The following is a 22,812-nucleotide window of genomic DNA, read 5'->3' as shown; positions in this document are numbered from 1 at the left end:
CTTTTTTCCGTTTCTGTATAGCTTTTAATGCGGGGCATAACTGCATACCTTCCAATATTCCGGAGCTTGTTCTCTTTGAATGCATTGGTAAATTCTTTCTTCTCATAATTTACGACAAGCAAGATTCTTAACCAGTAAGTTACGTTGATTTCTTCTCTAGGTTTCTAAGGGCTAAAAACAAAAAAAAAAACTTTTAAATATAGTGAAAATAAATGAAAAACTAAATTAGAATTATGTCAAGCCAGGATTCGCATTCTTATATATGTATATTAACATTCTTTTATATATATTGTCTAAAATAACAATGAATGAAATATAGAGTTGACCATTTTTTTTTTATATACTTACCTTTCATCACTCTCAAATGTAGAGTGGGTGCTTGGAGAAGTTGAGCCTTGAATTTTTGTAGATATATACCATCATATCCGATGTTGTAGCAAACGGATTTTTATCATGCCACACACACACAATCTTGCTAGAGAGAGGACATAATTTTCTAATAAAAAATGATCTTTTTTATCTCAATCAATTGACAATGCTAATCATTTAGATTTCATTTTACAAATTATTTTTATTAAAAGTTAGCTTGATTGAAGTTTTTTTTATTTTTTACTTGTTGTATGATTTGTGTACAATTCATCAGATAACACTAAAACAATGAATTTGGTAATTTAATGGCTAAATATTGTTGAATTCCAATAATCTTATGTCAAAATTATCCCTGAACAAGAACCTAAAATATAGACGATTTTGATTATTGGGAAAGCATCGATTACTGCAGATTGCAGAAGTGCAGATCGAGGCCGCCGTCGTCAGAATCTATCCGGACTGTGTTTAATAACGTAAGAATCAGATTACGCATGAATGACACACAAACAGTTATAGGAAAGTAGCAGGAAGGTGTCAGATTTTTTATTTACCCAAAAAAGAAAAAAAAAATAGCAGAAGGTGAGAGGAAGGTCAAATAAAGATTAGAGCCAAAGTTGTAGTCAAAGTCAACTAAAAATGGATGGAGACCAATAGCCACAACTACCCTCAGCTTTTCACACACTTTCATACCATCCCCCATCAAGTTCAATGAACAAATTATCTTGAGAGCAACAATCAATTATCATCTATCGATTTTGAATCACTTATAAGTAGAATAGTTTGACGTCCTGATGTTTAACCTAGCAGAAAAGTAAATCAAAATTCTGAAAAATTAAAATAAAATAATAGTGATTCAAGTTTTCTAAGTAAAATTATCAATAAATTTGATACTTTTAAAAAAAATTTCTAAAAAGTATGAATTGGTATAGTGATATTGGTCGAGCAGCCTAGCATGAAACTCACATGTCTAGCATTTGAGTTCAAACTCCCACCAATTTGTGGTCAGCATATTTAAAGAGCCTTCAGATTTGTGCACCTGCGATGGAAGATTAATCTGACTCTACTAGGATACCCCTACAATGACCTACATCAAATTCAAACACTACCACATGACAATGCCACGTTTAATCCAGAATCATATAATAATTACTCATTTGGGATATAAAAAATCAGGACCTGGAGGAGCAATAGGAGAACGGATTTAGCGCCCGTGACAGATGAAAAAAAGGAAAAAGAAAATATTGGTCAAATCCTAATTTATTTATCCACGCAGGCAGAATGGTAAATAACAAAGGAAGCAAGCCCACTGTGGAAGCAGAAAAAATAAGCCGCCATTCTATAAAACCTATACTCTTCCGAAGCGAAGCCGGACCTTTAGAATTCTTGGCCATCTCAAACTCCTACCAGCTGTGACTGGTCACCCCTCTCTCCCCCTCTGAGCCAAACGCTCAGAGCTCTCCCTCAAATTCGAAATCCCCTAATCTTCTTCATCTCTTCCAATTGCTCCCCCAATTTGAATCACAACCTTCGATTCAACTCTACCATCTCCAGTTCAACGTCTTTTGCAACCAAAATGGCATATCCTGGCTGCTGTTAGCCTTTTATAGGTCGTCTTTCTTCGTCTCCGAGACCGCACTGTACCAAATCTTCACCTTCCTATTCCAATTTGCTCTTATGGCGATCCGCGTCACCCTAGGGTTTTCGGGCTACGTGGCCCAAAACCTAGCCTCCTCCGCCAGTATTCGCGCCAGTAATTGCCGCGGCGTCCACGAATGCTGGGTTAGGTCTCTGCTGTTCGGCACCAACCAGAAGGCCGATCTCGACCCCTCCGGCACCGTCCCCGGTTACCGGTCCAAATTCGCCGCCAGGTCCAAGGCTCCGAACTCCCTCTACGGCGCCCTTGCCGAAGAATTCCTCTGCCAAAGCTCCAAGACCCCGATTATGTCCACCTTGATCTCCGTTTTGAAGTCAACAGCCGCCGTCACCGGTCCTTCTCTGGTTTCCCCGTCTCTTGGCCTCGGAATCTCGCCGGTCAAACCCGGTTCGATCATGCCGTTCTTGCAGGCCTCCAAGTGGCTTCCCTGCAACGAATCTGTTCCGGCGAAATTGGTGAGCGAGATGGACAGAAAACTGCGTTTGGATGATGATACTGAGGTGGTGGTCTCCGCCTCGGAGTTGAGTAAGAATGGATTGCAGAGGAGCGGTTGGTTATCGCGCCTCTTGAGTTCTTGCTCCGAAGACGCAAAGGCAGTCTTCACTGCTGTGACTGTCAGCGTTCTGTTCCGCTCATCCTTGGCCGAGCCCAGGTCCATTCCTTCCACCTCTATGTACCCTACTCTCGATGTGGGTGATCGTGTTCTAGCTGAGAAGGTCAGTAATGTTCTCCAATTTGCGGAATGGTTTTTAATTCATCTGTATTGGTGTGAACTTAATGTTCATAAGTTATTGGTAGTTGATTCATAGAGCATGTTGCTTACTGTTTGAAATTCAATTTTATATGCTCAACCAGATTATATGATTTGTATGTTTATCTGAGAAATCTCTGCTTCTGTTTTGGTGATCAGGTTTCATATCTGTTTAGAAAGCCTGAGGTTTCAGATATAGTCATTTTCAAGGCACCTCCAATCTTGCAGGTAAGGTGTATAACATTTTATATATTATTATAGTGAATTGCTGTTTGTTGTTTTTAACAACTTTGTCATATGTGGTGTTGACACTTTCTCCTTGGGTATTATGTGCAATATGTAGGAGATTGGCTTTAGCTCGGGCGATGTATTCATAAAAAGAATTGTGGCCAAGGCTGGAGACTATGTTGAGGTAAGATCTTGATATCCTTGGTTATTGCATGCATTAACTGGATTCATGTGAAAGAATCTACATTTTCTAATGTTCATGTGGTTCTGTGCAATAGGTGCATGATGGGAAATTGTTGGTGAACAGTGAAATTCAAAATGAAAATTACATATTGGAGCCTCTTGCCTATGAAATGGAACCAATTGTAAGATCCTGTTCTTGCTTCTCTTTTTACTCAGTTGGTGTGCATATAATAACAGGTTCAATTACTTACGAGGTCTGTTTTGCTTGATTTTGCAGCTCATTCCAGAAGGCTATGTCTTTGTGATGGGGGACAACCGCAACAACAGTTTTGACTCTCATAACTGGTAATTTGAACTCTCAGTATTATTTTCGATTATCCCCACCATTCAAACTGTGTATTAACTCTGACATGCTGATGTTGTTAATTTGTGTTCAGGGGTCCCCTTCCTGTAAAAAACATTCTTGGAAGATCCGTTTTTCGCTACTGGCCTCCCTCCAAAGTGTCCGACATTATGCATGAACCACAGGTAGAAAAATCTGTGGCAATTTCTTGACAATTCGGCCTCTGACTGCAGAGGAGAGGATCTGAGATATCTTAAATCTTTTGTTCAGTCAAAATATTGACTATTTTTACCACTCATTTGGCTCACTGCTGAGCAATTTGAACATGCGAGCCATTCTGTTTACTTCATGTGGCTGCATGTCTTTGACTCTACCAAAGATGGGTCTTCACCCATCACTCTGTATGACAATGAAACTTCTGTCTTAGCAAATGAGTGAGAACAAAAAAGATGAAGCTAATTGTTCATCTATTATCATTCAATCAATTGTTTTTGTTCCTGTCTTATGGGAGGTTCAGATGCTGCCATACATTAGCAGCAGCTTTGAGGGGCCAAATATCTGAAGTGGGGCGAAGGGGGAAGCAACTGTGGTGCAGAATCGATGGAAGGTCTCGTGGTCTGTTGATGGTGGGAGAGGGATTGAAATGAAGAGAGAATCATGAGATGGTTGATGGATTGTAAAACAGACGCAGATGTTCTTTGAAGTTTTGCTGATGGCCCCATGATTTAGTTTGGCTTCTCATCTTAGCGTTGCCTCTAGGCTTCCTTCCAAGCATGTAAACTATTCAAATAAGAATAATTTTATTTCTTTTCATTATCGATTATGGTCCTTGTTTTTAAGTAGATCGTATTTGTTTAAATTTATCGGGCTACTAAGTGGTGAGCAGAAACAGGAAGGGAGGGTGTTTTTTTTTTTTTATTACCTTATAATCTTGTGTTAGTTATAGAAATCTTCCCTTCTGGTATGAACCCGTACCCGCTCAGGAGCGGGGGAACCCTCACTCCACTCTGGTAAGAACTAAGAACCCCTATGCTTCGGCGAGAATAAAAAAAAAAAAAAAAAAAAAAAACAGATAAAAACAGAAAAGGAAAAAAAGTGGTCACAAATAATAGAAGATAAAAAATGACGTGAGTGCAAAAAATAAAGAAAAAGGAAGACGCAAGCACTTGATTAAACTCAACCGTCCGATGAACAAGCTGGTTTCCAATATTCTATAATGGTGGTTGTGGGTTAACTCAAGACAGAGTGGGATGAGAGAGATCGATCCTCCTTTTACTCACAAACAATTAGAATTTAGAAATAGTACAAAACAATGAGCAGAAGCAGTGGCGGTGTCCCCATCTCCGTCCTCCTCTTCCTTTACCTCCTCCAATTTCCCCTCCAATTCATTCTAGCTTTTAATTCCTCCCACATCTTGCAGGTACCTCATTCATTTCAACCTCTCTCTCTTCTTCTTTATATTCTTATTCGTCCTTTCACTAATTTCTAACCACTTCCTTGTTTGCCCTGCATGTTTTCATGAAATCAAGGACGTCTTGAAGCAAATCACGGTCGAGCAGAGGTGGGATTTGCAGAGCGTTAGGATTTCCAGATTGGATACCGGCAAAGTACGCTTCGGGAGTGCCCAGCGCTACGAATTCCGGATCGGATTCGGCAAGTCCCACGTCGTCGTCTGGTTCCCCGACGACGTCGCTTCTTGGAGAAAGTTCCGCAAACCAAGAACCCATTTTGCCTCTCTTGTGAAGGAGCTCAGTTCCATGGCTGCAGTTGACACCTTCAAAGTGGAGGGGCCGTTTGAGTTACGAGTCGGTTCAGACCATGACCTCTCCCTTTCATTGCCGGTACGCCAGTCTAATTAATTTCAGTCCCTCTAAATGCACTGTGTCGGTTTTAATTGGGAGAGATTGCCACTTAAGCTCACTTGTGATTGTTTTGATTGCATTTCATATACATATAGTAGCTCAAGAATTACACATTTTCTTTGATCACATTAAACCTCAAATGTGTTGGGCATTTGTTTGCTTGTTTATGCGTAGATGAACACTACGTATAGTAGAGGGTTGAAAAGGGTGCTTGTTGGTGAAGGCATTACTGTTGAGGTAACGAGGGCAACAGAAGTTTCTGTGTTTCATGCATCTGATCTGGGTGTGGCGATGAACGGAAGTGATACTATTGACAAGGAGAAAAGTGAGTTTTGGCCATTTGGGCATTCATATTGCGCGCCATTAGTTCCCATTCGCGTTGTAGGGCCTGCATCGTTGGTTGCATACAGGACTAGAAATCCTGCTGCTCACATTGAAACTAAATTTATGTCCAAGGATATAATTGAGTTGTTGCCAGAGAAATGCTTCAGCAGTCATCGTACATACAAGAAGCAGAAGCAGTCTTGCCCCATTGATTCTTTAAGTTTGAAAATATCTATGCTGGAAAGAATTTGGAAAGGCTTTCTTGGTGATAGGATTCGACAAAAAGGATTGTCCGGATTTCTTGAAGCAAAAATCAAAGCCTCAACTATTGTTTGGTTCAAGCTTCAGCTGGAAAGGGATTTTAGGAGGAAGGGGATACTCCAGCAGGACATTGCGGGATGGAGGACCAGGTCAGCTGTGGAAAGGGTTTGGTTTGAAGTTTTGGCGGGAGTTGAATTAGAGAGGTTGAGGCTGAGGCCTATCTTGGTTAAAAAGATAAGGCCATTCATTATAGCAGATTCAGTTGAATGGGATAATCCTTCGAATATTTCCTTTACCAAATCCCAATCTATCCTTGTCGCTCCTGAAGCGCTTACGTTGGATGTGAAATGGTAGAGTAAACTTGTTGTAACATAGTATTCGTTGTTTGAGGTTGTTTTACAGATTAAGGTGGCAAAGGCGATGTTTCTGCCGTCTCCCTTTTTCTTTTCTTGATGATGGATGAAATAGTACATGTCAATAACACTCTGTATTGGTCTTGTAAGTAAATGAGAAACAAAAGTTTATAGAATCTGGTGACTAGATGTTGGTTTCATCTTATTTTGTTTAATCGTGAATATAATGTCAGGGTTATATATCGCTAGACAATCACCACATATTCATGCCTAAATACCTAACTTTTACCAATTACCATTATACTTCTCAACCTTCCCTCCCTCATAAGCAGCATTATTACCCGTTTTGACCGGCTCTTCTACCTCTTTGTATCTATAACAATGTGCACTGACTAAAAAAACTGCAAAATTTTCCACAGTGAACGCTGACAACTAGTAGAAGTAATCCAACGTATCTCTGTTCAGATTGTCATGAGCCAACTAGCTACCAGTCACTTTCTTCAGGACCTTCACCATCACCGTGCTTAGAAAGAAACCTAATGATATAGAACAGCATGTTATGGCTGTGCTGAGGGATTTCAACACAATCTACTTATCTTAATAGGATCTGAATTACAATTCAACAATAAACCCTCCTAAACGAAGGGATTAGGTATAGTAAAAGAAAAAGAAAAAAGGATTAGGCTTTGATCATTTCAACACCGCCATCGGAATCGCCTTGCTTCTCCAGCACCACTACATCAACCTTTTTGTACTTGTACCAGTATGCACAGAGCAAATATGCCCCAAAGTTCATCACACTCATCCCTGACAGCAACCAATAGAAGTAGTTCAACTTGTCTCTATTGAGATTATTACTTGCCAACCACCCTCCGCTCACTTTGTTCACCGTCTCCACCACCACCGAGCTCAAGAAATACCCAAACGCTATCGAACACCAAGAGATGGCTGTGCCCAGCGACTTCATCCCTGCCGCGCTCTCAGCATAGAAGAACTCCAAAAGACCGACTACTGTGAACATGTCTGCGGCTCCAAATATGGCAAATTGGAAACCAAGCCAAAACACACTCATTGGCAGAGGCTCACTGGAGTCGACCATGTTGTGTTTCGCGGCCACTGATTTGCGGCGAGTCTCTACCATTCCGGAAATGGCCATTGAAATCACGGAGAGCAAGAGCCCAACTGCAATACGCTGTAGGTGGCGAATGCCGGTGGGAATTCCGGTGAGTTTTCGGACGAGTGGGACGAAGACTCGGTCGTAGATTGGGATGAGGAAAAACATGCAGAGCAGAGGGATGACTGGCATTGATGGGCCGGGGATTTCGAAGCCAATGAAATGTCTGTCCAAGGTCAGGCTTTGTTGGATGGAGAAAGTTTGGAGTTGTGCCAAGCATGTGTTCATGAAGATAGTGCTGAGTATGATTGGGAGCATTCGGATTAGGAGCTTTACTTCTTCAACTTGTGTGACTGTGCAGAGGCTCCAGGCTCCTCCTGGGTTTGTAGATTTTGATGAACCCTCTATAGTAGGGCAATAATTGACCGCTGCCCGGTCCAAGAATCTGGGAAGTAAGGATGAATGTGGTTAATTAGTTAGCTTAATTAGATTTAGAATTAGTAGTAATTTTTATATCTCTCAAAGTAGTATACTTGAATTGCTCTGTTCTCTGAAGATATTCATGTCCTTCCCCTGCTTCTTTGTCATGGATCTCATGCAAGTCCTCTGCTTTCTCTGGAATTGGAAGTTTTCGGTTTCGGATTGAGGCCACAAGAACCTGGATCAAACAAGAAGGTTTTTTTTTTTAACATGTTACGAATTTTGTGGATCAAATATGTAGGATTCCACCAGTCTGATACTCAATTAATGAGTGATGATGAGCTCAATTGGACAGGGTCGTAACTATAACCACTTAACAAGCATACAACTTTGACTCTAATTTGACTATAACTAGATGTTCGATAAATTGTCTAAATTATCTATGAAATAACAAAATAATGTGACATGCTTACCCACAAATTTCCCGATTGGCTTTTCTTTATTTGTCAAATTAAACATAAATGAACTAGTACCTGTAGTATACTAAGGATGGGGCTTCCCTTTGGATTAATTTTATTGTTGCGGTAGAGTGATTTGCCCATACATAGAGAGAGCACTGCAAAAAGGACTGCCAATGTGCTGACCCCAAAGGCCAAGTCCCAGCCATGGTTGGCACTAATCCAGACCACGAAAGTGACGCCAAATATAGCACCAATGGTGAGGCTTAAAAAGAACCAGTTGAAGAAGCTTGACAATTGGCCCGCCTGCTTAGGGTCCTTGTCATCGAACTGATCAGCCCCCAAGGCCGGTAAAGCAGCTTTAACCCCGCTGGTGCCGAATGCAATTAGATAGAGTCCAGTGTAGAGGAGAGCAAGTTGGCCTCTGTCTGCTGCCTCGCAGTGAGGTTCTGCAACATCTAATTTGCACGGAGTTGGTCTCAGTTGGGGATAGTGTGCTTGCACGGTTAAAAGGACATATCCCTGCAAATCAAGTTATGTAATTAGAACATGTGTGTGTGTCTATATATATATATATAGAACTTTGCTTAGGTGCGGATGTCCGCACCGAAGCAAAAAGGTACGGATTTGTCATTTTTTCCCACTTTCCGATCATATTTTCACATTTTAACCGTTCAATTTTTAGTTCCTAATGTATAGATCATCCCTACAAAATTTCAGCCAATTTGGTAATCGTTAAGGTATCCAAAACTGCAATTTACACGAACGGACCGAATCTGTCTAACCGGAACCGTTCGTATTTATAATGGTAAATTGCAGTTTTGGATGCCTTAACGATCACCAAATTGGCTGAAATTTTGCAGAGATGATCTATACATTAGGAACTAAAAACTGAACGGCTAAGATGTGAAAATATGATCGGACAGTGGAGAAAAACTGGAAATCCGCACCGAAGCAAAAAGTGCGGACATCCACACCCAAGAAGGGCTGTATATATATATATATACACAATAATTTTCTCTGTGATCATGATCATGTCAGCAAAACTAGGACGTACCACCAATTCAATGAGTGCGAAGATGAGACAAGTTTTGAATCGTGACCAGTAGGTATCGGAGATGTATCCACCGACAAGGGGGAGTAGGAATGCAGTCCCCATGAAGTTGGTGAGTGTGGTGGCAGACTTCGTTATGCTTAAGTTCATGAATCCATAGAAGTAAGTTACGAGGCTCATAGCATTCGCAATGAACGCCATGTTTTCGAGTCCCTCAGTTGCTGCATGACATCAATATCGAATTGATTCATAAACCATAATCAATATCATTGAACCAAGCAAGTAATAATTAGTACTAGTCTCACCAAAAACAAATAGTACAGCACGGTTTCCTCCCCGGCTTGCTTGCTTCTTAGGTTCGGTTTGGAAGATACCCTGTTTGATCATAATTTCATATAATCAGGTGGTTATTAAGTAACAAACTAAGCAATTCAACACATGGAATAGCTTAAAGCCTTAAACTGATCCAAAACCGAGTACATGATACTAATGGTATGGTGGCTCTAAGAAAATTAAATGCTTAATTTGTTGAACTAACTAGGAGGGTTTACCATTTTGTTGAGTGCTAACTGCCAAGAGAAAAGAGAGGAACTACTTTCTTCTGTGAACGGATAACTGAAATGCAGAAGGAAGGGGAACCTTTTGCTCTATCATGAGCTTCCTAGCTAGCTAAGTTTATATATATAGTACGTTTCGTATTGAACCCCAATGACTAGCTCTACATAGAGACAAGTACACAGTTATACCAACAAACAGAGAATCATGCATGTAGTATCTTGACATTTTATTAAAGACTTAATTACTTGGCTTCATTTTGTTTCTTATAACACCTCTCGCTTTCTTGATAATATTATTCAAGTACTATGCAATAGCTAATCTAAAGAGGCCGGGCACTTCTGGTATATTCTAAGAGTGCCGTTCCCCTGGTCAGCTACTGACTAGGGATGATATGGTCAACTACCGTTCGATTTCAATCGGACGGTTAACAGATCTCATCTTTTAAAAAGCTAGAGAGTTGTCAACCGTCCGATTGAAATCGGACGGTAGTTGACCATATCATCCCTGGTCAGCTACTGACCAGGGGAACATCCCTGATATTCTAATGAGCAATAATACTGTATATCACTCTATCAGATCGAGCTGGAAACTTTCAAACACACAATTACAATTGTGGTTGATCGGAGGGATTCTGAAGAATTGTACAGTGTCTTCATGAATGCCCATATATTAGCTTCTCATTACGTCCAATATGCATGAGTTCTGGTTTGTAGTTCAAATGTTCTTGCCCCTAGCCTTCTCTAGTCTTCATGGCCATGAGCCCATGAGAAACTGCTTTGTGTTCCCAATAATTAATATACATCAAAGACTTTGAATGGAAATTATTCTATGCACCGACGGTGTAAGTGACCCAACCCTTATAAAATAATCTCAACCCTTGATATTTATTATCAACTTTATTTTTAATAAACAAAAAGTGTATTTAATGCAATCTAACCATTCATTTATGTTGGTGCAAGTGCACGGCGGTGCTCTGAATAATTTCTCGGCTTTGAAATCAGGTCAAGTGAAGAGTAAGGGTGAAAACAATGTGATAGGTCGAGGACTCAAAGTTCATTAATTCCATGAATTAATACCAACTACGTACAAATTAACCAGTGTACCAATTAATCTTGAATTTCATTCTTATAGGACCCTCTTAAGAATTGTTTATTGGCTAAAGACTAATAAGTTGAAAAATTAAAGAGCAAATTAGCTAGCAGGCCGCTCTACATGTTGAGACCGTAGGTTTTATTAACGACCTTGAGTATATTTGATGGGATGCATTGCATCACAACTCAATGGTATTCTTTTATTATTCAAACTTTTGAATGAAAATTGGTATTTGGTAGTTATCGACAAATAACAGAGATGATCAAAATTCATGATAATTAAGCATAAACTTTTCTAGCTGAGTCTTGCTTGTAAAATATAGTCATCGATCAGAGCAGATAAATTGCAGGCCTAATTAATTTGGTCAAAAGTCCGGTTATTAAGCTAGAAATTAATGCGAAAGGCATACTGGGTAGTGGTTACGTAGTTTGCAACTATAGCGAAGTGTCAAATAAGTTGAAGTGAGCACGTAAAGCTTCTCTTAAACAATAAAAGCAATGGCCAAGTGGATAGTTAATTTCACTAATTAAGCACGCAAGCTGAAAAATAGTTGGGATGCATGAGATCGCTCTCTTGCTAGTCAAAAGATTCGATCAGTTCATCACAGATCGATGAAGACAAAAGCTTGTAGGAGTCAATAAATTATGCAGGTTTGTTGAAGGTGACGTATCAAATTTAATTTGCTATATGTATTAGGACGGTTGCTGTTTAATTAACTAGTTTTTCTCTCTCCTTAAATTGGAAGAGTAGTACTTTTGGCGTCTTCTTCCTAGTTCTTTCTTCACCGGTTCATTTGCAACTTGCTTTTTTATTTTCTTTAAAAAAAAACCCTTTATATATGTCAGGAAGAATCGAACTTATGACTTTTACAATATTAAAATTATAACTTGCATGGAATCATCAACCATGCATATATATTATAGATCGTTAATTATAAATTTACTGATCCCAATTCAAAACGAACAAGAAAGCTACATGTAATACGTCTTATGCAAGGTTTAACTAGCTCGTTATGCTCGTACTACTGCCTTTTCCGACCTCTAATCGCCGGTGCATGTCTTCTTAGTATTGATAGAGCTAGTCGACCTGCATAACTGTGGTACAGTAATGAAAATATACATGCAACTAGTTGATATTACGTATAAGTTATATAACACAGACATGTATTCAGGGTCAGCCTTGTCTATGGGCATCGTTGGCAACAGCCCAGGGTCCAACATAGAGGGGGCATCATATTTTATTAATAAGATTTAATATATATAACATATATATTTAATTATATATAATTATATATGTATAGAGTGGAACGTGAAAAAAAAAAAATTCAGATTTCTAGACACAGATCACGTCTTTACTTCTTCTTCTTCTTCTTCCAATGCACAATGTTGATTATCCAAGCGTCTCTTGCTCTCTCCCAAGTCCCAAACGTTGAAATCAAACAAATTTTTTCTTTAAATTGGTTTCAATGGTTACTCAATTCTTCAGTTCATTCTCATCCCTCACCCAATCTTTCTCCTCTCCATGTTTATGTTATGCTACGGTGATCATACGGATTTTTCTGCTCTCCATCGATGTAGGCTGAAGTGCAAATCAAAATAGGTATTGGGTATTCTTCAATTTTGATATCCCCTGAAAATTTGGATATCAAAAGTCTTGTTATTTGTTTTTTGAGTTCTGTTGATTTCTAACAACTTGCTCATTCATTGGTTTTCAATTTTCAATATTAGGTGCAATTAGAAGTTAGAGTTGCAAGTCAATCTCGATCAGAAAAGAAAGAACAAGAAGGAATAAAGCAAATTCCAGATTTCTAGGTATTATTCTATGCTCCAGTGTTTATCAATTGTCATTCAAAGTGATTTCTAACAACCTACTCATTCATCAGTTTTCAATTTTCAATATTAGGTGCATTAGAAGTTGGATTTGCCAGTCAATCCCGATCAAAAAAGAAAAAACAAGAAGGAAAAAAGCTGATTCTAGATTTGCAGGTATTATTGTTCTATGCTAAAGTGTTTATCATTCAAAGTTTAGTGTTTTGGCTTGCCAACTTTCAGTTTGAAGCTTCAGCAAGATATCATATTTGGCTTGGGACTACAATGCTATTTTGTGCTACTTTTCATGTTGTAAGCACCCTGTTTATTTGGGGGTTAGCCACCATATTCAAGATAAGGTAAAATACTAGTGCTTTTTCAATTGGTTTTATTGAATATAAAATTTCATGCACATTACTGATCTTTTGGCGTAATCCATTCGATTCTAGAAAAGGCAGCATACTATTCGATAGTATATACTTCATAGTAGACGGCCATAAGTAAGTGCATATTCGATAATTTCAATTTTTTTCCAAGTCATTTTCTATTTGTTTGTTCAACTTTTGAATAAGGTTTTTTTTTTTTTTTATTCAAGAATTCTTCGTAAGTTTTACCAAGACACACATTACCATGTCTGTTGTTTGTGTGATTGTGTCAAAGTGCTACATTATGTGTGATCTTTTGGATTAGCTAGGAGTTTTCTGTGGCAAGAAAAAATTTGTACTCTTTTTTATACGGGGTTTTGGTTTTATGTCCGTTGTATAATGTTTCTTTATGTAATAAAATCGGCCAGGGCCGGCCCTGAGGGCTGCCACCTGAGGCAGCCGTCTCAGGCCACCGGTTTCCGGGGGCCTCAGAGGTTTAATTCTGTATATATGTTATATAGAGTATATATATTTTGTCTGCTATCAAAAGCCGACAATAACTTGTTACTACAGCGGTAACTTAGTTGGTTTGTGTTTGAACCAACCAAGGTTCGAACCTTGGGTCCATTTTTGCTTCGTTTTAGTTTTTTTTTTTTTTCCTCCTTTTTTGCTTCTTTTAAGTTTTTTTTCATTTTCCTTTACCTTTTCTATATAAAAACAGACAATTAATTCTTTTCCTTTTTCATATCAATGACTAATTAATTCCTTTTCTATATAAAAATTTTGACCAAAAATTCTATATATTAATTATGTTTAACTATTTTCATGTTTCAGAAATTTATTTACAAATAAAAATTCATATAATTTTGTTTTGTTATTAATTCTTCACAGGATTTTGTACTTTTTTGGCACTGTATGTGTGTACGCGTGTTTTTGTGTGTGTATGAGAGGCCATATTTTATTTCTTCGCCTCAGGCCATTAGAATTTCAAGACCGGCCCTGAAATCGGCATGGTGATGAGTCGCCCAACTTGACTGGGTTCCAAACCCATAAAAAAAGAAATTAGAATATGAATTTTGTAAGAATCACTACATGTCCATTTAGGCTAATTGGGCACACAAAAATATTTTCGCGTCCTGGGCATCAAAAAGCTCAGGACTGGCCTTGCATGTATTCATGTATATATTCTTCTCTATGTTGATATATAGCAAAAACCCAACTGTCCAACAGTTTACAAAATGGCATGGAAATGAAGACAAGAATGTGAGTTAAACGCTAAGCAAATTGGCAGTACGTCACTGCAGGGTTTTGGGTCTAACCTACGCTTAATATATACAAAAAAATGAGGCTTCACTTTATACATTTTTCGAAAACAGATCGGACAAAGATGTAGCTGGTAAGACTAATCGAGTATTCGAGTCTAAGGTACTTCTTGATTAGCTATTTAACCATTATTGTAGAAAGGGTGTGTGTTAGCTGGTGACATCGTCACTTGCACGCATGTCATATGTTTCATTCTCTGTATATGAGTAAGAAAAAAAATATATATATTAAAACAGGACGATCATGTCACGTGGTACGTTCGACTCACTAATTAAAAACTTCACATCACTTAAAAAAAAAAAAAAAAAATCTCTTTCTTATGAAAGCAAATAGAAAAAACTCAGCACATCAATAATCAGTCGGCGCAATAGCATTGCACAGCAGCCTTACGGAAGAGTTTCTCCTCGATTAGACGTAGAATTAACGAATCAAATGCTCTTCAAAATAGGTCAACTAAAAAAGAAAATAGTGCTTTGGCAAAAACAAAAACAACATTGGGCTTTAGCCCAAGATTCCATGCGTAAGAAGGGTTCTTTTACCGACCTAGAAAGGAAGCCAAGAAGAATCTAACAAAGAAATGAACAAGGCCCACTATTAGCTTAGTGACTACGCACCTTTCAGCCCAAAAGAGGAGCCAGCGGTTCGTCGAAAGGGAAAAGGGTGAACTCGTACACTTGCAATGGCTCTTCCTTTATTCTAGAACTTGGATCCGAGTACCCACGACCGACACCGACCACCGCCTACCCAATCCTCAATCCTCAATCCTCAGTCCTCGTGTCTCGAATTTGATAGGAAACAAGGCAAGTGTTTCACTTCGGACCAGACTGACCAGGTTCAAGTCTTCCAAATTCGGAACTAATCCGAGACTCTCCGATAAAATGGATCTTAGAGCATCGATCGCGAACCAGACCGACGTCGGTTTGGGGATCACGAAGAAGCTGCTTCAGACCGAAGGCAAGGACAAGAACGTGGTCTACTCGCCGCTGTCCATCCACGTGGTGCTGAGCCTGATCGCCGCTGGCTCCAAGGGTCCCACACAGGAGCAGCTTCTCTCTTTCCTCAAGTCCACCGTTGCCGGCGACCTCAACTCCTTCGCCTCCGAGCTCGTCGCCGTGATCTTCGCCGACGGGTCACCCACGGGCGGTCCGCGGTTGTCGTTTGCCAATGGCATTTGGGTGGACAAGCCTCTGCCTTTCAAGCCTCCGTTCAAGGAGGTGGTGAACACTGCTTACAAGGCCGCTCTGAAGCAAGTCGATTTCCAGACCAAAGTAAGCTCCTTTAGTTGCCCTTTTGATTTGGTCTAGTTGTTTCAATCTTGCAGTATTTAGACTAGTACTTAATTGCTCTCTGTGTCTTCATTGCAATACCATTACTTCATTTTGTGTTTGTGTATTGCATTACATCGTCATTAGAATTTTCGCACATGCCTCTTGAGCTCATAATTGATTAAGACAAACATGGCATCGCATTATTTCTGGCTATATATATCATGGCATGTTTTACTTTTACATCATTTGTCTTCTAATACTGTGTTGTTCAGTGAAATTCCTAAATGGTTAAGTTTTCTTGTTTCCTTATTGGTGCGTTGACAATGAGCACTACTGATTACTGCACAAAATAACGAACAAATGTCGCGTCTTTTTGTGGCTAAAACATAATAGATTGATACAATTCCCAGCATGTTAGGAATTCTTGATTACTGGTAGATTTTGTTGATGGCTGATTACTAATAGTTATGTGATTGAAGTAAATTAATGATTTGCTTGCTTGTCGGTGCTACTTTTAATGGTAAGTATGCTGATAGCAGTGTTGTCTAATTTGTTGATCCAGGCTGCTGAAGTGGCTGCTGGAGTGAATTTGTGGGCTGAGAAGGAGACTAGTGGCCTTATTAAAGAGGTTCTTCCTGTTGGGTCGATTGACAGCTCAACCAGGCTCATCTTTGCAAATGCATTATACTTCAAGGGAGCTTGGAATGAAAAGTTTGAGGCATCATTCACAAAAGAGTCAGACTTCCACCTTCTTGATGGGAGCAAAGTTCAGGCACCGTTTATGACCAGCAAGAAGAAGCAGTTTTTAAGCGCCTATAACGATTTCAAAGTCTTGGGGCTTCCATACAAACAAGGGGAAGACAAGCGGCGCTTCTCCATGCACATCTTTCTTCCAGATGCCAAAGATGGGCTGCCTGCATTGATTGAGAAAGTTGGTTCTGGATCAGGGTTCTTAGAGCGACATCTTCCCTATGAACAAGTTGCAGTGAGTGACTTCAAACTCCCAAAGTTCAAGATATCTTTTGGTTTTGAAGCTTCCAATTTACTGAAGGGTTTAGGACTGGTCTTGCCTTTCAGTGGTGAAGGAGGTTTGACAGAGATGGTGGACTCTCCTGTGGGTCAGAACCTATACGTATCCAGCATATTCCACAAATCCTTCATTGAAGTAAATGAAGAAGGTACAGAAGCAGCAGCTGCCTCTGCTGGTGTTATAAAACTGAGGGGTATGCCTAAAACCATAGACTTTGTGGCTGACCACCCATTCCTCTTCCTCATCAAAGAAGAAATGACTGGAACCGTGCTGTTCATCGGGCATGTGCTCAATCCCCTTGCAGACTGATAATGATTATATCCCAGTCTTGTACTGAACCGGAGAAAATATGTATGTAGATCAACACCACCAGACTCTGTAGTGTTATAAAATGTATGTTGTTGATATGCTGTATTTCGCTACCTGTTCTTCCAGTCTTGCTCCCCATGTGCCGAACGTTGTTCGTTCTGCCATGGCTTTTATGTATTGTAGAATCTGTGATCCCTAGTGCTTGAAGTTGAATGAGAGATTACACTATCAGTTTCTAGTTATATAAACTACATGTGTACTATGTTGACTATGAAAACGTACAACTATTTTCATTTGCAGGCACATGTTTGTGATCCGAGATTGTGGGCTTTGTTTATCACTTTATTGTCCAAATCGCATTCTGGATCGAAATGCTAAGAATGTGAATGTGCTTGTTTTAGCAGATAGCTCCCCAACGGAGTTCCGATAGAACCCGGACTTCACGGCGGTGATGTGCTTCGCTTCTGTGTCGCTGTTAATTTGGTAAAGCAATTTTTTCTTTTTGGTTGATATTATTTTTTTATAGAGTTTTAGTATTCGACGTTATTATATTATAGACTCATCTCAGCAAAGATGAGCACCGGCTGACCTCTTTCAGACGGCCCGCGTGATTTCACGTGTCTGGCGCGAAATTTTAAATCACTATTAACGTTAGTTGTTTATATCCTCAACCTGTGCAAAGCAGCAATGTCGGATTTAGGCATTCTTTGTTGTAATATTACGATCATGCCAAGCGAAACCAAATCTTGGGAAGATTTGAATGAAACCATGAATGTTGCCAGTTCCATTCTAACAGTGATTAGGATAAGGTTGGACATGATTAGACGTTTCACCGCCCCCAACGAACAAGGTCCTCTGTTTTCTCTAACTTTTATGATGATGTTTTCTCTAACTTTTATGATCATCATAAAGATTATAGTGGAATAAGTAACAGCAACAACAGAGTTTAATTTTTATAAATGACTCTCCGAGTGTCACATTAAGACGGATCCCATTTTTATAAGTTACCTGATGTTAATAGTTTACAGTACAGAAACAGATAATGACGTAAAAACCATCCATAATGATGGTACCACAGGATCAGATAGGGAGGGAAGTGAAACAGGAAAAGGAATAATGGAAGATAGATTATTTGCTTTTGTTTTGTTCACGGAACAATCCCCAGGACCCAGCTAAAAAGATGAGAATGGCATAAGCGTTATTATCAGATATATGAATGTCAGTTTTGGGAAGTGGAAACTTGGTGACTAAGTGGAAGTTCCTGGAAGATGTATTTGCCCATAAAGTATTAATGGCTATGCTCCTCTGTAGACGACAATCATAACGTAATCCAACGCCGCCCCATGAAATGAGTTCTGTCTCTTCTTCTTCCATCTGATTGTTTCTATCTGGATTCTATGTACTGATACTGATCAGAAATTCAGAAGGAGCTTAATTTCTGCCCATAAACAGATATAAATGATCTAACTTTCTCTACCCGCTTTCCTTCTTAGCTCAGAAACATACCAATAAAGACCTCCACTTTTCTAAGAAAAAACAGAGACTTTCCATTTCATTTCATTTTCCCAACAAGTCGGTCATCTCTTGTCCTTTTAAGTCGGTCATTTACGAGGGAGTAGTACTGGTACTTGAACAACAAGAACAAGAAGCTTGAGAAAAATCACTAGTTAAAACAAGAAGATGGAGAAGATGGTGGAAACAGGACACAGCCACAACCACAACCACAATCCGCCACCTCCGACGGCTCCACCGCCTGCTCGTCTACCGCTTGGAGCGGCAAGGGGCCCGTTATGGACTCCAACAGAGCAACTCCACCAGCTTCAGTATTGCATCCACTCCAATCCCTCTTGGCGTTAGTCTCTCTCTCTCTCTCTCTCCCCCCTCTAAATTCTTGCTTTTGTCGAATATTCTGCAGCTTTTTTTTGTGTTAAGAGTTCTAAAGTGGATGCTTTTGGCATCTCTTTTTAGTTTATTACCTGCATGCCTTAATTTATGAGGTGGAGTGAGGGTTTTAGAGAATCTTTTTGTTTAGGATATTTCTTCTGGGGTCTTTTCTTCGGATTCTTCCCAATTTTGCAGCTCGCCTCTACTATTTTTCATTCTGATTGTCTATTTTTTATGTTCAAATCCTTCAAAAAACTTGCCCTTTTTGTTGTTAATAAAAATAATGAGCCTATGCATCAGTAATTCATTACTAATTTGGTTTTCCAGCTTAGCTGAATATGATGTGACTTGAGATCATTTAGGAAGTATAAACAAGTTTTTTTTTAACGGTACTGCAACAGATTGCTTATAATTGATTCAATTTTACAGCGGAGACATTCTTACTGGCTTTTCAGCACTATATTGTCATGCTTGGATCTATAGTTTTGATTGCCAGTACACTTGTGCCTCGGATGGGTGGGGATCATGTAAGTAATGTCCGCTATATATATATCTGATAAATCTTATAATATACTAGCCTAAAAATAGGGATCACACACTTGGCTTTGATGTTAATGTTCTCACTTTATTTATCCTTTGAACAGGGTGATAAAGCTCGCGTTATTCAGACGTTGCTTTTCATGTCAGCAATAAACACCTTGCTTCAAACTTTTTTTGGATCAAGGCTTCCAACAGTGATGAATCCCTCATTTGCTTATATGCTACCAGTGTCGTCGATCATTAATGATTACTCTAATAGGACTTTTAAAAGTGAACATGAGGTATGTTCCATTACATTGGTTTACTTCTTAAATTTCCATATAACAATGTCATTTTGAAGCTACACAAACTACCTGAATGATTGCAGAGATTTGAGGTCACAATGAGAACGATTCAAGGATCCCTTATTGTATCTTCCTTCGTCAACATCTTCATTGGCTATAGTAGAGCATGGGGAAGCTGTACAAAGTATAATCATAATCTTAAGACTGATGGTTTGAGTTCAGACCTGATGTGTTCCATTAGGTCTTCAACTCTTGGTATCCTAATTCTCTAACTAAAATTTTTGTGTTCTCATCTACCAGGCGCTTTAGTCCCATTGTTATCGTGCCAGTGGTTTGTGTGGTTGGTCTTGGTCTTTTCGCGAGGGGCTTTCCACTTGTAACGTCTCTGATCAAACACTCCATTGCTTTCATGGCATTCCTAGACTTATCAAAACCATTCTCAGACTATTATGTTCTATGCAGCTTGCTAATTGTGTGGAGCTTGGCCTGCCTATGCTGATACTGCTGGTCATTACCCAACAGGTGAGTAATTTTATCCAATCTGCCACTCTTTGTTCTTAGAATATTGTTTGCAAATATAACAAGATTATTGTTTCGACAGTATCTGAGGCGCATTATTCCTAGAGCACATGCCATGCTTGAGAGGTATGCTTTGCTTCTCTGCGTTGGGATTGTCTGGTCATTTGCTGCTATCCTCACTGAGGCTGGTACTTATAACAATGTTGGAGAGCAGACTAAACAAAGTTGCCGTACAGATCACTCTTACCTTATAACCTCTGCTCCTTGGTATGTACAGATGTTGGGGATCTCTGCTTTCATAATAAAATTGATAAATTTTCTTTAGAAGAGTATTCGTGACAAAATGATATTTCTTTTTCAAATGAAGGATTAGAATCTCATATCCATTTCAGTGGGGTGCACCCATATTCAGAGCAAGCCATGTCTTTGGGATGATGGGAGCAGCAATTGTCACAACTGCAGAGGTCAGTCTCTATTCTTGACAATTTAAACTTCAAAGCTATAAATGCTGAAAATAGAGTGTTCTGTTCTTTTATGGACTTTTAAGTTTTGACTTGCTTCACCTTTCATACTCACTTTGAGTATTGTATTTTGCAATTTAGATTCTGATGAAGTAAAATAATATCTTCTGTGGCAGACAACTGGAACATTGTTTGCAGCAGCACGGCTTTCAGGTGCTACCCCCCCTCCAGCACACGTCTTGAGCAGCAGCATTGGCCTACAGGTCTAGTTGCAAATTGTCATGCAGCTCCTTCTTACACCTTACCATATATCTGTTGATGCTTTAGAAGAGCTCAGACAACTGCCTCATATTGCTAACCAATTGGATAACATGTATATCTGCATGTCCAAATGCAGGGTATTGGCATGCTGCTTGAAGGAATATTTGGTGCTGCTGTTGGTACCACTGCATCAGTGTAAGTAATTTTTTTCTCCTCCTCAAAATAGTTGGGAAAGCCATTTGTGTTTTTTTTATTTTTTATTCTCTAAGCAATTTTAGAGACAATCCAGCATACATTTGGTAAATGTCTATGAAGTCCGTATGGAATTAGGAGCCTTTCATTGGTGGGAAAATAAACTTGTGTCGAGTTGTCTCCAGGTTTTATGTTGCATCATGCATACTTGATAGCACAATCATATATCAGGTGCTAATACATGTCCATGTAAAATTTTTGCATCCGTACAGGTCTTCAATGTTATTAACATTTGGTATTTTCTGAATACATCACTTTAAATCCATATGTCACCGTCCTTGTTTGCTAAACCTACACTAAAATGCATACATTTTTGTTATTCTTGGTTGTTTCGGAAAATGTGCCCTTTCATTTACTTGACAATGTGTTGATATTCCTCAAAATGATGTAACAGAGAAAATGTGGGCCTGCTTGGATTGACACACATAGGGAGCAGGAGAGTAGTGCAGATATCAACTGCTTTCATGTTCTTCTTCTCTATATTTGGTTTGTTACGTCTTTCCATTTTGGATTTTATTAAAAGTAATCCTGGTTTGTATCCTATTGTGTTTGATCATGTTAATTTGTCTTTCAGGGAAGTTTGGTGCTTTCTTTGCATCTATTCCCTTACCAATCTTCGCCGCTATATACTGTGTTTTATTTGGGATTGTTGGTAAGCTATTCTAATACCATTTCTAAATTGTTTTGGTCATTCATTTTTTATTAAAAAAATTAACCTTTGTTTCTTGTATATCTGCAGCTGCTGTTGGGATCACTTTCATGCAGTTTGTGAATAATAATTCCTTAAGAAACATGTACGTTGTGGGGCTTTCCCTGTTTCTTGGGATATCAATACCTCAATATTTTATCACGACCACAACTGCAGATGGTGTCGGACCAGTTAGAACAGATGGTATATGGGTAAGTCACATAGGCAAAAGACTGAAACTCTCTCCCTCCCTTCTTAATGATGGTTTCCTTAATCTGAATGAATCACATTTCGTTTTATTGGGTGCAGTTTGACGATTGGTTGAACACAGTCTTCTCTTCGAGCCCGACAGTGGCAATCATCGTCGGGACGCTGCTTGACAACACGCTCGACGCCAAGTCTGCATTTGATGACAGAGGGCTTGGATGGTGGAAGCCGTTCCAGCACAGGAATGGAGATGTTAGAAATGAAGAATTTTATAGCCTTCCTCTTAGAATACGGGAGTATCTCCCCAGTAGATATCTCTGAATAGTGAATGTCAAACACTCATAGCCTGCTTATATGTATATGCTTATCAGCAGATTTTTTGTTTTTGTATGCATGATGAAAGGCTTAAGCTTCTTGTACGTTAAATTAAGTATAGAACTATTTCATAGATTACTACATCGAAACCACTTGCCTCTTGAGAATTGCTTGGTGGTAGAACTCGAAAGATGATCTGAAGAAATGGAAAACCGATCTGTACTTTACCTAGATACTGATCGAAGAAGCAAGTGATGAAAAAAAGAAAAGAAAA

General features: G+C 39.2%; 5 protein-coding genes across 5 annotated transcripts; 4 read left to right on the top strand and 1 right to left on the bottom strand.

Moving 5' to 3' along the window:
- The first annotated feature begins 1,727 nt into the window (after window positions 1–1,727).
- On the top strand, window positions 1,728–4,370 carry LOC112169167 (probable thylakoidal processing peptidase 2, chloroplastic). The gene is made up of 6 exons (XM_024306150.2): window positions 1,728–2,739; window positions 2,934–3,002; window positions 3,118–3,186; window positions 3,281–3,367; window positions 3,463–3,530; window positions 3,623–4,370. Exons 1-6 carry the CDS (start codon window positions 2,044–2,046, stop codon window positions 3,738–3,740), a joined length of 1,107 nt encoding a protein of 368 aa, XP_024161918.1. The 5' UTR covers window positions 1,728–2,043; the 3' UTR covers window positions 3,741–4,370.
- Window positions 4,371–4,624: 254 nt separating this feature from the next.
- On the top strand, window positions 4,625–6,528 carry LOC112169166. The gene is made up of 3 exons (XM_024306149.2): window positions 4,625–4,948; window positions 5,058–5,369; window positions 5,565–6,528. The coding sequence occupies exons 1-3, from the start codon at window positions 4,841–4,843 to the stop codon at window positions 6,327–6,329; spliced, it is 1,185 nt and encodes a 394-aa protein (XP_024161917.1). The 5' UTR covers window positions 4,625–4,840; the 3' UTR covers window positions 6,330–6,528.
- Window positions 6,529–6,695: 167 nt separating this feature from the next.
- LOC112169165 (protein NRT1/ PTR FAMILY 4.5) lies at window positions 6,696–10,012 on the bottom strand. The gene is made up of 6 exons (XM_024306148.2): window positions 9,926–10,012; window positions 9,680–9,749; window positions 9,378–9,595; window positions 8,396–8,842; window positions 7,976–8,100; window positions 6,696–7,887 (listed from the first exon to the last, which is right to left on the bottom strand). The coding sequence occupies exons 1-6, from the start codon at window positions 9,926–9,928 to the stop codon at window positions 7,008–7,010; spliced, it is 1,743 nt and encodes a 580-aa protein (XP_024161916.1). The 5' UTR covers window positions 9,929–10,012; the 3' UTR covers window positions 6,696–7,007.
- Window positions 10,013–15,167: 5,155 nt separating this feature from the next.
- On the top strand, window positions 15,168–17,389 carry LOC112172116 (serpin-ZX). Its single transcript, XM_024309307.2, has 2 exons — window positions 15,168–15,788; window positions 16,351–17,389. The coding sequence occupies exons 1-2, from the start codon at window positions 15,399–15,401 to the stop codon at window positions 17,125–17,127; spliced, it is 1,167 nt and encodes a 388-aa protein (XP_024165075.1). The 5' UTR covers window positions 15,168–15,398; the 3' UTR covers window positions 17,128–17,389.
- A 1,043-nt stretch (window positions 17,390–18,432) lies between these two features.
- Window positions 18,433–22,705, top strand: LOC112172115 (nucleobase-ascorbate transporter 3). Its single transcript, XM_024309306.2, has 14 exons — window positions 18,433–18,979; window positions 19,441–19,538; window positions 19,656–19,832; window positions 19,919–20,019; window positions 20,136–20,211; window positions 20,298–20,357; window positions 20,437–20,621; window positions 20,722–20,818; window positions 20,992–21,078; window positions 21,213–21,271; window positions 21,723–21,814; window positions 21,903–21,980; window positions 22,068–22,228; window positions 22,326–22,705. The coding sequence occupies exons 1-14, from the start codon at window positions 18,808–18,810 to the stop codon at window positions 22,542–22,544; spliced, it is 1,662 nt and encodes a 553-aa protein (XP_024165074.1). The 5' UTR covers window positions 18,433–18,807; the 3' UTR covers window positions 22,545–22,705.
- The last annotated feature ends 107 nt before the right edge of the window (window positions 22,706–22,812 follow it).

Source organism: Rosa chinensis, chromosome 6 (genome assembly GCF_002994745.2).
Source record: "Rosa chinensis cultivar Old Blush chromosome 6, RchiOBHm-V2, whole genome shotgun sequence".
Taxonomy (NCBI): Eukaryota; Viridiplantae; Streptophyta; class Magnoliopsida; order Rosales; family Rosaceae; genus Rosa; species Rosa chinensis.
This window is presented reverse-complemented; position numbering and strand designations above follow the sequence as displayed.

What these genes read in the sequence shown, in the direction of transcription:
- LOC112169167 (XM_024306150.2), top strand. Translation starts at nt 2,044, where the DNA reads ATGGCGATCCGCGTCACCCTAGGGTTTTCGGGCTACGTGGCCCAAAAC. An exon ending in AGGCTGGAGACTATGTTGAG is followed by an intron (nt 3,187 to 3,280) that starts GTAAGATCTTGA and finishes TCTGTGCAATAG; the next exon opens with GTGCATGATGGGAAATTGTT. An exon ending in CCTATGAAATGGAACCAATT is followed by an intron (nt 3,368 to 3,462) that starts GTAAGATCCTGT and finishes TTGATTTTGCAG; the next exon opens with CTCATTCCAGAAGGCTATGT.
- LOC112169166 (XM_024306149.2), top strand. Translation starts at nt 4,841, where the DNA reads ATGAGCAGAAGCAGTGGCGGTGTCCCCATCTCCGTCCTCCTCTTCCTT. An exon ending in ATTCCTCCCACATCTTGCAG is followed by an intron (nt 4,949 to 5,057) that starts GTACCTCATTCA and finishes CATGAAATCAAG; the next exon opens with GACGTCTTGAAGCAAATCAC. An exon ending in ACCTCTCCCTTTCATTGCCG is followed by an intron (nt 5,370 to 5,564) that starts GTACGCCAGTCT and finishes GTTTATGCGTAG; the next exon opens with ATGAACACTACGTATAGTAG.
- LOC112169165 (XM_024306148.2), bottom strand. An exon ending in TGCTGTACTATTTGTTTTTG is followed by an intron (nt 9,596 to 9,679) that starts GTGAGACTAGTA and finishes GATGTCATGCAG; the next exon opens with CAACTGAGGGACTCGAAAAC. An exon ending in CCATCCTTAGTATACTACAG is followed by an intron (nt 8,101 to 8,395) that starts GTACTAGTTCAT and finishes TGTTTGATCCAG; the next exon opens with GTTCTTGTGGCCTCAATCCG.
- LOC112172116 (XM_024309307.2), top strand. Translation starts at nt 15,399, where the DNA reads ATGGATCTTAGAGCATCGATCGCGAACCAGACCGACGTCGGTTTGGGG. An exon ending in AAGTCGATTTCCAGACCAAA is followed by an intron (nt 15,789 to 16,350) that starts GTAAGCTCCTTT and finishes TTGTTGATCCAG; the next exon opens with GCTGCTGAAGTGGCTGCTGG.
- LOC112172115 (XM_024309306.2), top strand. Translation starts at nt 18,808, where the DNA reads ATGGAGAAGATGGTGGAAACAGGACACAGCCACAACCACAACCACAAT. An exon ending in GCATGGGGAAGCTGTACAAA is followed by an intron (nt 20,020 to 20,135) that starts GTATAATCATAA and finishes CTCATCTACCAG; the next exon opens with GCGCTTTAGTCCCATTGTTA. An exon ending in GTTCTTCTTCTCTATATTTG is followed by an intron (nt 21,815 to 21,902) that starts GTTTGTTACGTC and finishes TTTGTCTTTCAG; the next exon opens with GGAAGTTTGGTGCTTTCTTT.